General features: G+C 40.5%; 1 protein-coding gene across 4 annotated transcripts in view; it reads left to right on the top strand.

Annotated features, from left to right (window-relative positions):
• Positions 1-12964, top strand: part of ZMAT4 (zinc finger matrin-type 4) — a 163946-nt gene that overhangs the window by 134518 nt on the left and 16464 nt on the right. For 2 of the 4 annotated variants that reach the window (XM_087875872.1, XM_087875869.1), the window contains one exon: positions 4548-4644. The exons of 1 other annotated variant lie outside the window; for it this stretch is intronic. In XM_087875872.1, coding sequence (XP_087731998.1) covers positions 4548-4644 — 97 coding nt within the window. Of the gene's footprint in view, positions 1-4547; positions 4645-12964 lie in introns of those variants that run through there. One more of the 4 variants, XM_087875871.1, reaches the window with a different exon arrangement.

Genomic DNA, 12964 nt, shown 5'->3' with positions numbered 1-12964 from the left:
AAGTATTAACTGACATGGTGATTTTTTTTGAATATCTTGTTTTTTCTACGTGTTCCACTTTTCTTCTTTCTACTGTAACTGCTATTCTAATAGCAAATCCTTCATAAACGTTATTGCATTGCGTTCTTGATTAAATGATCTTTCCATTGATATATAGTTTTATGGTACTAGTCAGTGGTGAAATCCAATTTTTTTTACTACCAGGTCTGTGGGCGTGGCTTGGTGGGCGTAGCTTGCTGGATGTAGCAAAAGAAGGATACCGCAAAATCTCTATTCCCACGCCACTCCAGGGGAAGGATATTGCAAAATCTCCATTCCCACCCCACTCTGGGGCCAGCCAAAGGTGGTATTTGCCGGTTCTCCGAACTACTCAAAATTTCCACTACCGGTTCTCCAGAACCTGCTGGATTTCACCCCTGGTACTACTCCCCAAAAAAGTGATGTTATTAGCTAGTTTTAGAAAATACACTTTTCCCAAAAGGTTTCCACAATTTTGGCCACTACTGTATATGGCGGTGATTGAGCAGTGATTCTATTTCCGACGGTGTTTCTCCATACAGCTTTAGATTGTCCAGATAAAGGAAGTGGGTTTTTTTTTTTTTATGTTGGCTTGATAGCAATGGTCTTCCGTATCGTTGACAGAAGAATCAATGAAATGACAAACTGTTGTGGGGATAGTGAGTCTCCTTGAAAGATTTTTCTCTTGATATTAACTTTTCCTAGTCTATCACCATTGATCAGCAACTGTGTCTTCCATTGCGCCATTGATCTTTCCACAAAGATCTGATGTTTCTACTGACGCTGTTATTTCTAGAGCCTTGATTAACTGATTAAATGAGAGGGAGTCGAATTTCCTCTTGCGATCAATCCAGGGGTGATATCTACTTACCTTCCCAACCAGTTTGGAAGTATGCATGTGCGTCAATGGCACGCCTAGACCCTCTGCGCATGTGCAAACCCTTCTGCACATGCGCAGAGGGCAAAAAACAAGTTACTTCCTGGTTAAAACCAGGAAGTAACGACGACCGGGCGGGTGGGCGGAGCCTCGTGCCGCCATCACTACCAGTTCATCCAACTGGTCCGAACCGGGAGCACTTCACCCCTGAATCAATCTAAGCTACATTCAAGTTTAATCAATTCAAGATTATTATTATTATTGTGTGTGCATAATCTAGAGTTAGATTCACAGTCTTAAGAGTGGGGGAAATTTAATAATTCAAGTCTTGATCAAAGATCTAAGAATTATTAAGGTAGCATCGAAGAATGTGAACACTTCCAGGCAGGGTGAGTTTTTTTAAAAAAATAAGGTTTTATTTATTTATTACTAGCTGATAACCTGGCTTTGCCTGGGTATTTATTTATCCCAATCCTGTATTAAACAGGAAGAGCAACTTCACCCTGAGGCCTGATTTCGGTGAGAATTAAATTAGTTAAAAATGTTTTCCCTGTGGCTCCAGAAGTGTCAAGTAAAATGATACCACCTTGTTGTTTGGCTAGCTGATACATGATCACGTGGTATGCTTTTTTCTGATCTTGATTTAGAAGTGGCTTCTTGTCCATGAGAATATGCACTAAGCTGTTCTATATTTATCCTCAAGAATAATCAAAGCCTTGTTGAAAATGTCCGGACCAAACATAATTTCTAATGTTGGATTTCCCCCCTTACCAGAGTGAGCCCCCTTGTGGAGTACTGTGAAGCTGTTACCATGGCAACTCCACTGTGCTGCACAGTAGAAGCCACTTTAAGGCAGTACAGTAGAAGCCATTTTAAGGCACAACAGGCTGTATCTTAACAGAACACACACCCCGAGGATGTGTTAGGGGAGTCTTACCCCCTCAGTATTTCTTCCCAGAGAGTAAGTCATCTGTGTACCAAGTTTGGTTGAAATTGCTCGAGGTGTTCCAGAGTTATGCTGGAACATACACACACACACACACACAGAGAGAGAGAGAGAGGGAGAGAGAGAGCCATGTTTATATTTATATATATTATAAATAATAATAATAATAATAATAATAATAATAATAATAATAATAATAATAATGATACATTTTAAAATGTTCAGTTGACTGAGTTTCATGTCTAATGAATAAAAGAGATAATAATGAAATGAAATTATATATATATTGTCTGGAGTACTTCACAACGAAGAGGCATTAATACAGACAAGGATGGTGAACATCTAAGAAGGGACCCTCCCTAGTTTCTTGCACTGTAAAAGGAGTGGGGAAAGAGATGTACTTTCTGACATGCAAAATGCTGTTAATGTAAACTTAAAATAAAGTTAAGTAAGTGCTCCTAGATTTGCTTCCAATCTGGACTACCTTGCAAGATTGACACACAGACAAAGAAGCATTAATATAGTCAATGGGATGGAGATTGGCAGCTGCCTACTTAGGAAACAGTTTACAATGAAACCTATTTCTTCACTTTTCGGAAATGCAGCAGTGAATGCCGGCAGTCACATGTTGATAACTGTCAACATTTACTCCTAAAATCTTCTCAGTTTCTCGACATTTGCAAAATTAATCTGGGATTGTCACCAAATTTCAGACATTCATTGCAACATATGCTAAGCTGATAATGGCTGCATAGCCATCTGTTGACACAATAGGGAAATATAATATGATGTTGCACGCTATGGACACAATCCAAGCAACATGAAACCCCATAGATACCCCCCACAGAGAGAACTGTGCATATGGTTATCCTTATTTTTTTTTAACAATAATTTTTAGGAAACATTGCAATTAAAAAGATTTTAAAAAATGCAAATGAAAAAAAATAAAAGACCAAAAAAAAAAGAAAAAAGTGCAAAAAAGAAAAATAGAAAGAAAATATTAAATAAAATAAGAATATAGTAAAGGAAAAAAAAGAAATATGTAAAGTTTATACACATACACAGAGAGATATACAGATATATTTATATTTGTTTATACATCCTTGTGTATAAACAAGTATAAACAATCTTAAAAACTTATACTCCTTCCATTAAAATAGAACAAATGAACTTCCCATATCTCATCTATAAATGAATCCTTAAAGCCTTGTTGTCATTCTGCCCTAACCAGCAAAGGTCCATTAAGAGTTACCAGAGATAACAATATATCTATTTTAAACTTGATCAAATAAATCAACTTTATATTCCTTCTTTCCTTTTTTTCTCAATAAAGAACAATCTTGATCTTTAATCCTTTAAAATTATGTCTTAAAATTAAAAGAGTGTTTGGTATCTGCTCAGCTGAGGTGCGGCAATCCACTCTGCCGCATCTATCAGCTGGGCTAAAAAAGAAGAAATAAAGGTAGGAATAATACGGAGGCGGGTGGGAGGGCCCAGCTCCCAGACAAAGAGAACCGATTCGGTGACGTCACATCGTCACCGCTACCGGCTCGGCTGAACCGGGCCGAACCGGGAGGAACCCACCACTGCTACCACCTGCATCACACAAGCCGGCTAGATTTAGCTGGATTTCACCACTGATCTACCTCCTTTAGGCAGAGCCATAGTAGGAATTGCCCAAAGCCCTTTCATTACATCATCACCCAGCAAGAGTCAACCAAGCCTGGGACTCAAAAGACAACCTACAAAGTTACCCCTGCACGGCCTCGTGGAAGTCTGATAATCAATCAGAACACAAGTTTAAATTCAAAGCCCAACAGAGGGCATAAAACCCAGGCACTCCCAGCTTTTTTTCCCCTTTTGTGCCCAGGACCTCAAACCACGTGATCAGTGGTGAAATCTAAAATTTGTTACTACCGGTTCTGTGGGTGTGGCTTGGTGGAGGGGAATGTGACTGGGTGGGCGTGGCCAATTTTTTTTTTACTTTTAAAACCATTTTTTACATGTAAAACCATGTAAAAAATGCTTTCAAAAGGCTCTGACGATCCCAGCTGAGTTGCCTTTTAAAAAACCCTCTGCCGATCAGGCAACTCAGCTGGGATCGTCAGAGCTTGGATCGTCAGAGCCATTTAAAAGAAAACAACTTTTCTTTTAAATGGCTCTGACGATCCAAGCTGAGTTGCCTGATCGGCAGGCAACTCAGCTGGGATCGTCAGAGCTTGGATCGTCAGAGCTTGGATCATCAGAGTCATTTAAAAGAAAAAAGCCTCTGATGATCATGTGGCTCAGCTGGGCATGGGGGGCGGGGACAGGGATTTTTGCTACCGGTTCTCCGAACTGCTTGCCGCCATCGCTACCTACTTGCCCGAGCCGGTCCAAACCGGGAGCATTTCACCTCTGCATGTGATCCTGTTCAACAATAAATCTTCTTTCCAAGCAATTTCCATGAATCCAGTGTCTTTTTCCCCACTTGGAACTGAACCCAGATGGACATTTCTTCCAGCACTATGGAAGGTGACAAATTGCAAAAACGATCTTCCATGAGAGTTTGGGAAATCAGACCTAGAAAGTTTCTGTGGGAGCTTCTATAAGAGAGGATGATTTCAGGGCAGTAGTACTAAACAGCCGGTTGGGGTTAAATGCAGCTATCAAGTCTGCTGGTTCTCATAAGATGGTGTAGTTCATCCTGTTATGTTCTGTCCACAGGTCTGAAGCGGACATATACTTGCAACATCTGTAACGTCACTCTAAACTCAATAGAACAGTATCACGCACACTTGAAGGGCTCGAAACATCAGAACAAGTAAGTCTGACTCTGTTAGCTATGGTTGAGTGAACAGGACATACAGTAGTGGCCAAAATTGTGGAAACCTTTTGGGAAAAGTGTATTTTGGAGGATTGATGGCTAATAACACCACTTGTTTTTGAAGTTTCAAGATAATCACATTCCACTGCTGGAATGGCCTGGGAATAGCCCAGACCTTTACCCAATTGAAAATCGATGGAGCCAACTAAAGAAACTTGTTAGTCAGAAGCGACTCAGCAATAAAACCCAGTTAATAGAAGCCATCTTTGAATCTTGGTTTCACATTATGACAGCTGCAGAACTCAAAGACTTGGTTCACTCCATGGGAAGACGTTGTAAGGCCGTCATTCATGCTAAAGGTTACCCAACGAAGTATTAACTGATGTGGTGATAATTTTTGTATATCTCGTTTTTTCTACGTGTTTCCCTCTTCTTCTTTCTACTGTAACTGCTATTCTAATAGCAAATCCTTCATAAAAGTGATTGCATTACATTCTTGATTAAATTATCTTTCCATTGATATATAATGTTATGGTACTACTCCCCCCCCAAAAAAGTGGTGTTATTAGCTAGTTTTAGAAAATACACTTTCCCCAAAAGGTTTCCACAATTTTCCACAACAGGGTTATTTCCCCCTTCCCGTTATAATTAACCTGAATTTCTGAAGATTGGGTGCAAGCAAAAATGTTAAAAAAAGAAATTAAATAAAGAGATTAGCAATGAAAAAGGAGTTTAGCTCAAACTCCCAATCTTTGGGAGCTGATGTGGTGGATTGTGTGGTGGCGTGATGGATTACAGTCAAGTGGCAGTTTTCCAGAAAGGTAGGAGTACATTTCAAGGAGGATGACAAGACAAGCGGCAGCCCAATCAGAGCTGGTTTGGGGAAAAAAGAGAAAGAGATTTGGCATAGCCACTCCCGAGAATCTCCCATGGTATATCTGTTAAGGGCTTACTAGTATAGGTTTAGTCTGGCAAGATTCTGTCTGTATGGTGTGAGCCAGAGGTGGATTTCAGCAGGTTCTGACCAGTTCTGGAGAACCGGTAGCGAAAATTTTGAGTAGTTTGGAGAATCGGTAGTAAAAATTCTGACTGACCCTGCCCCCATCTATTCTCTGCCTCCCGAGTCCCAGCTGATCGGGAGGAAATGGGGATTTTGCAGTAACCTTCCCCTGGATTGGGGAGGGAATGGAGATTTTACAGTATCCTTCCCTTGCCACGCCCACCAAGCCATCCACACCCACCAAGCCACACCCACAGAACAGGTAGTAAAAAATTTTGAAACCCACCACTGGTGTGAGCTAGAGGTGGTATTCAGCTGGTTCGCCCCGGTTTGCCCCGGTTCGCCCAAACCGGTAGCGGAAATCACAGGTTTAGGCACATTTTTGAGGCCTGGCACATGTGAACCAATAGAGAATTTTGCGAACCGGTAGGGAAAGTAAGTGAATATCATCCCTGGTGCGAGCCAATAAAGAATTGAACCATCCGACTGTTCGGCGTTGTACTTGGGCTAAGACTGACAGCTAGCATACGTGTAAAAAGCCATGCATGTGGAATTGCCATATATTCAGAAAGTAGAACGAAGGGGAATGAAGGCCAGCGGGAGGCTGTCAAAATTGGGAAGATAGAAACCGGACGGGAGATTGCGATGCAGTATCTATGCATTTATAAATTGTTTATGGGTGAGAGAGATACGCAGAGAGAAAGATTAAAGGGAAGCCCTTCAGTGCATGATGAACAGCATATATTTTCTGGGAACAAAAGAAGAGTTTAACTTTGCTTTGCCAATTTAAATCTGCCTCTCATCTTTGGCAACAGCTCTTATAGTCTTTGTCTATTCTGTTATTCGGGTCTGTGTGCCGAAGTGTGAATTTATGAAAAAGCGATACGACGATGTTTTGTTTTGTTTTTAAATTTTGGTTGCGTTCCCTTTTTTACATCTTAAGAAATATTCCCTTATCGCTACACAATGGTGCCATGGTAAAAAGCCTCTCTCCAGCATTTGTCCTTATTTATGGTGGGGGAAGGGATGCGGTGGCTCAGTGGTTAAGACGCTGAGCTTGTCGATCGAAAGGTTGGCAGTTCAGCGGTTCGAATCCCTAGTGCCGCTTAATGGGGTGAGCGCCCATTGCTTGTCCCAGCTTCTGCCAACCTAGCAGTTCGAAAGCACATAAAAAATGCAAGTAGAAAAATAGGGACCACCTTTGGTGGGAAGGGAACAGCGTTCTGTACACCTTTGGCGTTGAGTCATGCCGGCCACATGATCACGGAGCTCTTCGGCTTTGTAACGGAGATGAGCACTGCCCCCTAGAGTCAGGAATGACTAGTACATATGTGCGAGGGGAACCTTTACCTTTATGGTGGGGGAAGGGTAATGATTCTAGTGAATTCAGCTTTTATGAGCTATTCAATGAAAATCAGTGTGAGGGCACACCATCCCATTCACACTCACACATACAACGTATTATTTTGTTATTTGGAAAAGAAATACAGGTGCATTCTACCGTGTTGCAGGTAAAGGGGTTGGGGAAAATTCCAAAATGGCGCCCGGCTTGTTTTCCCCTGTGTTATTTTTCATCCAAAAATAAACTCTGTCAATGTAATAGCTTCTATTTTTCTTGCAATTTCCTCTGCACAACTCGTTACTCTTCAAGGCCACAGCCAATATGTTTCCACTGAGGTGTTGTTGTTTTTTAATTGTTCATATTCTTCAGAAATGCAAATCGTTTTGCTGTATACCTTCTTGTACTTTTTGTGTTAAAGACGCAAAGCTTACTTTATTAAGGAGAAGTTGGCCTTCCCTCTAGAGGGATTTTTAATGGAGCTAGCCTAGTTTAAATTGAATTGCTGGTGGCACACGTGGGCAAGATGAACTCTAAGATACACTCAAAATTGTACACTCCTAATACACTGTATTATGGTTGCCGAATGGATTGACTGAATTCAGCAGAACAAACTACTCTTGATCTGAGGCAAAAGGTTCCTTGGAGTGCTAATCGAATGGAATAAATTTAAATCTCTGAATGATGCGCGTAGCTATCTAGATGAAAGGTCACATAACTGCTGTCCAAGCAAATTCATATTTGAATACATTCAGAGCATTTGTCTACTTCTAATTCATGTTTAGGAATAAATTGGAGCTTTTATTTACAGTGGTACCTCAGCACTCATCGTTAATTGGTTCCAGGAGGCACAATGAGTATCAAAAATGATGCATGCCAAACAATTTTTTTCCAATAAGGAATAATGTAGCCGGCACCGACAAGTTCTAGCTTGTGCGTTGAGTACCCAAACAAAGGATGAGTATCGGGACAAAATTTTCACATCAAAATGTGCTGAGTACCAAATTTGATGAGTTTCAAAGCAGTTGAGTACCAAGGTACCACTGTAGATAAAAAAATGGACTTGTCATGTCCCATAGACTTGGAATGAGAAATCAGGAAGAATTCTCTAGAAAGATGTGGCCAGAAACAGGGGTGAAATTCAAAATTTTTCCCTAGCGGTTCTGTGGGCGTGGCTTGGTGGGTGTGGCAGGGGAAGGATACTGCAAAATCCCCATTCCCACCCCACTCCAGGGGAAGGATACTGCAAAATCCCCATTCCCTCCCCACTCCTGGGGGAAGGATATTGCAAAATGTCCATTCCAATCCCACTCTGGGGCCAGCCAGAGGTGGTATTTGCCTTTTCTCTGAACTACTCAAAATTTCCACTACTGGTTCTCCAGAACCTGTCAGAACCTGCTGGATTTCACCCCTGGTCAGAAGCACATAATACAGATCTACTACAGTCAGTTTGTTTAGCAAGAGAATTAAATTTACTGTCTTAAGAAAATGTTGTACCTTGTAGAGCATGTTAGGCAAATTAAATATATTCCATACAGTCAAAATGTAAGCTCAATATAACGAATATATTTAATTTAATAATTTTAATTATTTTTAAATTTTGTCTGTCTTTGTGTTTTTAATTAGACTGTACACCACCCTGAGTCCTTCGGGAGAAGGGCGGTATAGAAATAAAATTAATAAATAAATAATAAATAAAATAAATAGGTAGCAGTGAACCCAAGGAGCTATCAAAAAAAGAGAAGAGACATTGAAGGACAAAAGAAATCCCAAAATTTCAAAGAAAAGATTCAGCAGACTTTCAGAACAAGCTATTTCTGATAGCAATAGCAAAAGGCAGGAGACGAAGGGTCTGTGATGAATGAAAATAGATTTAGAGTGTCAAGCATGAAAAGATAGGCAATGATATCTCAGTCAAGAATCTTGAGAAATAGAGAGGGAATCTTAACCAGTCAGCAAGGAAAAGAAAAGATGAGAAAATGTTCAAGAAATTGAAAGGAATCCCAGGAAAATGTACAGATAGCAATATTCGAAAGTAATCACAGGTGGGAACTGATGAGTTCTTAAAGAAAGATGGAAAAACCCCATACTTAAACCTTTTTTTACAAATGGAGTTATTGTCAAGTTTCCGAAAGATGCCCTAATTAATTCATGAGCCATGATCCAAACTTCAAAGGAAATATATTCATTTATTAGGAGCAACATTCCGGCAATATTCGGATGCAGTTAGGACTGATTCTATGTAGATTTACGTTCCCCTATGACCCTGTCTCTCCCCTCCTCTCTGGCCATGTCATAAATCACATTCTCCAATTAACCACTTTGGCTGGCTGTGAAACCTAACACCCTCCTTCTGATTGCGGTCAGAAAGAATGTATGGAATTCACTTCAGTTCTCCCTCCCTCCTGCTCATGGCAACTTGAAAGCTTTGCAAGTTGACAGTTACACAATGATTAAAAATAGAATTAAAGAGATTATTGAAATGGAAGAACATTCTCTGCATGGTGCCTGCCCTTTAAAATGATATTCCGCCAGAGATATGAATGGCTGTCCCTGATTATGTTCATGAAGCTGTTAAAGATCCTTGGTGTGGCACCTATTACAGAGAAGATGAGAAGGTTGGCTCTTCTGGTAAAGGACATGTCCAGAGAGCAGCATCTTCCACCAATGCCAAGACAGCCTACCGACTAGAAGTCAATGGCTTCTAGTCATTGAGATGGCAAGACACCATTAACAAGAGATGGCAAGACACCATTAACAAAGACATGCACGGAGACGCAGCTCCGGAGACGCAGTTGACTGTGCAAAATGATGTTCAATAATCTGTAAAGTGGACCTTGCATCTGTGGGGAGAGGAGGAGGAGGAGGAGGAGGAGGAGGAGGAGGAGGAGGAGGAGGAGGAGGAGGAGGAGGAGGAGAAGAAGAAGAAGAAGAAGAAGAAGAAGAAGAAGAAGAAGAAGAAGAAGAAGAAGAAGAAGAAGAAGAAGAAAGAAGAAAGAAGAAAGAAGAAAGAAGAAAGAAGAAAGAAGAAAGAAGAAGGAGAAAGAAGAAGTTAAAGATCCTCTTTTCCCAGGCTTTGGGGTAGGTGAAGATGAAGCCCCTGCTGGATGTGTTTTTCTGGTTATATGTTTCCTTTAGGACCCCCATGATTTCCCATTCCATATTTTCTTTCTTTTTTTTTTTAATTTACTTTTTAATCATACGCTGCCTAGAGCCAATAGGAATTGGGCAGCCTATAAATTCTATGTACTGTATGTATAAATAAATAAGAAATATGGTGGTCAACCATCCATGCAATCATCAAAAGTAAAGCTCAGCTGAATGCCATCAAATTAATTAATTTGTCAACTTTGATCTACACTTCTTTGGAAGGAAAAAAGTGTAATAATGTGAAGTCCGAGGGATGGGACTGAATGCATAGTATAAAAATATAGTTGAGACTCAGAGTCCAAGCAACCAAATATCAATTCACCAGTGGTCTGCTTTTTATGACCCAGGTTCCTAAGCATCTTTACTTGATAGTACTTCTGCAAAATTCTGATTCTTTTAGGACCGTAACCCTAATATAGGAAATGATTGCAATGGTTGGTTTTGGGACTGATAAAAGTGCAGGAGGCTCTTAAATAAATAAGTTTCTCAACTATCCGTGAAGAAATCTGCCTCTTTAACAGATTATGGGAGGATGGGAGGGAGGGAAGGAGGGAGGGAGGGAGGGAGGGAGGGAGGGAGGAAGGAAGGAAGGAAGGAAGGAAGGAAGGAAGGAAGGAAGGAAGGAAGGAAGGAAGGAAGGACATGATAGCTTTTAAAGAAGAGGCTGAACATCCACTTTCCTGGAATGGTAAAGGGTCTCCTTCTTGAGCAGGGGGCTGGACTAGAAGACCTCCAAGGTCCCTTCCAACTCCATTATTCTGTAAAGGAAGGAAGGAAGGAAAGAGAGGAAAGGAAGAAAGAAAATGAGAATGCCTCCATCCTAATCTTCACAGGAATAAATTGGTTTTGAATGGGAAAACTACTCAACAACTTAACTATTGTTAAGACCGCTGGCATTCTTGTAACCCATCCTATCAAACTGAACTCTGTAAGAGTCATGCTTAGGAAGAATAACTGTTGGTAGCTGTTCTGTTCTTTCTCTTAAGTTTGTGATGAATAGAATAGAATAGAATAGAATAGAATAGAATAGAATAGAATAGAATAGAATAGAATAGAATAGAATAGAATAGAATAGAATTCTTTATTGGCCAAGTGTGATTGGACACACAAGGAATTTGTCTTTGGTGCATAAGCTCTCAGTGTACATAAAAAGAAAAGATACATTCATCAAGAATCATAAGGTACAACACTTAATGATAGTCATAGGGGACAAATATCGAATCATATTAGGAAACAATAAATATCAATATAAATCGTAAGGATACCAGCAACAAGGTTACAGTCATACAGTCATAAGTCGGAGGAGATGGGTGATGAGAACGAAGAGAAGATGAGAAGATTAATAGTAGTGCAGATTTAGTAAATAGGTTTTTTTTTAATTTATTTTTTAATTTGATTTATATGCCGCCCTTCTCCGGAGACTCAGGGCGGCTTACAATGCGTTAAGCAATAGCCTTCATACTTTTTGTATATTTTTTTATACAAAGTCAGCTTTTTGCCCCCACAAACTGGGTCCTCATTTCACCTACCTTAGAAAGGATGGAAGGCTGAGTCAACCTTGAGCCTTGGAGAGATTCGAACCAGCAGTAATTGCAGGCAGCTGTGTTAATAACAGGGTGCTTAGACCACTGTACTATCAAGGCTCTATCAAGTTTGACAGTGTTGAAGGAATTATGTGTTTAGCAGAGTTATGGCATTCGGGAAAAACTTTTCTTGCGTCTAGTTGTTCTGGTGTGCAGTGCTCTATAGTGTCGTTTTGAGGATAGGAGTTGAAACAGTTTATGTCCAGGATGCGAGGGGTCTATAAATATTTTCACAGCCCTCTTTTTGACTCGTGCAATATACAGGTCCTCAATGGAAGGCAGGTTGGTAGCCGTGGTTTTTCCTGCAGTTCTGATTATCCCTTGAAGTCTGTGTCTGTCTTGTTGGGTTGCAGAACCAAACCAGACAGTTATAGAGGTGCAGATGACAGACTCAATAATTCCTCTGTAGAACTGGATCAGCAGCTCCTGGGGCAGTCTGAGCTTCCTGAGTTGTTATTCACTCTTGTAAACTTGAAGCGTGCTCTATTTTCTCAGAATTAGGGATCAAAGTCGCAAAGTACACAGATGTGGTAGGGGTTGGCCCACCTCAAAGGTCTATGTAAAGATTCAGATCTTCAAACAAAGGAGAACCTTCGTTTGTTGCCGAGTATTTATGCCAGAAGGATGGATGCAAACCTTACCTGAACTATCTTGGGAAGCAATCATTTTCTCTTTGTAGAACCTCCTTTTGAATTAACACTCTTATTAGTGTTTCCAGCTAATCTCTCTTCACATGTACATTATGATATAAATTTGACTAGTGACTCCTGAGACACTTAATAAAGCAGAAGCAATGTGATGTTATCAAATCCAGCAGCCAGAACATTCAGAAATTTAATTTGAAACGGTAGTTAGAGATGCTCAGCCAGCCAGTTTTTGATAAGCAATTGCTTTGATCATTCCCCTTCATCTTTGTGATTGCTCTTACATGGTTTCCTTTAGTGATGAGAAATTAGGAATTCAGGGGAATATGATGGATGCCTGGTTTAAAAAAAATAGCCGGGGGTGTGGGAAAAAGGAAAAGGAGCAGCTATGGACATATACCGTATTTTTCGGAGTATAAGATGCACCTTTTCCTCCCCCAAAGGGGGTGAAAATTTAGGTGTGTCTTATACACCAAATGTAGCCCCGCCCACCCACTGGCCCCCACCCTTTGGCCTCTGCCTCCCAGCAATTTGCCTCCTTGCAGCAATCAGCAAGAAGAAACAGCTCCTTTCAGCACAGCCTAATTAGCACAAGTTGATT

Source organism: Pantherophis guttatus, chromosome 9, assembly GCF_059756535.1.
Source record: "Pantherophis guttatus breed Tessera chromosome 9, ASM5975653v1, whole genome shotgun sequence".
Lineage (NCBI taxonomy): Eukaryota > Metazoa > Chordata > Lepidosauria > Squamata > Colubridae > Pantherophis > Pantherophis guttatus.
The sequence above is the reverse complement of the archived record's forward strand: the minus strand, read 5'-3'. Positions and strand labels throughout refer to the sequence as shown.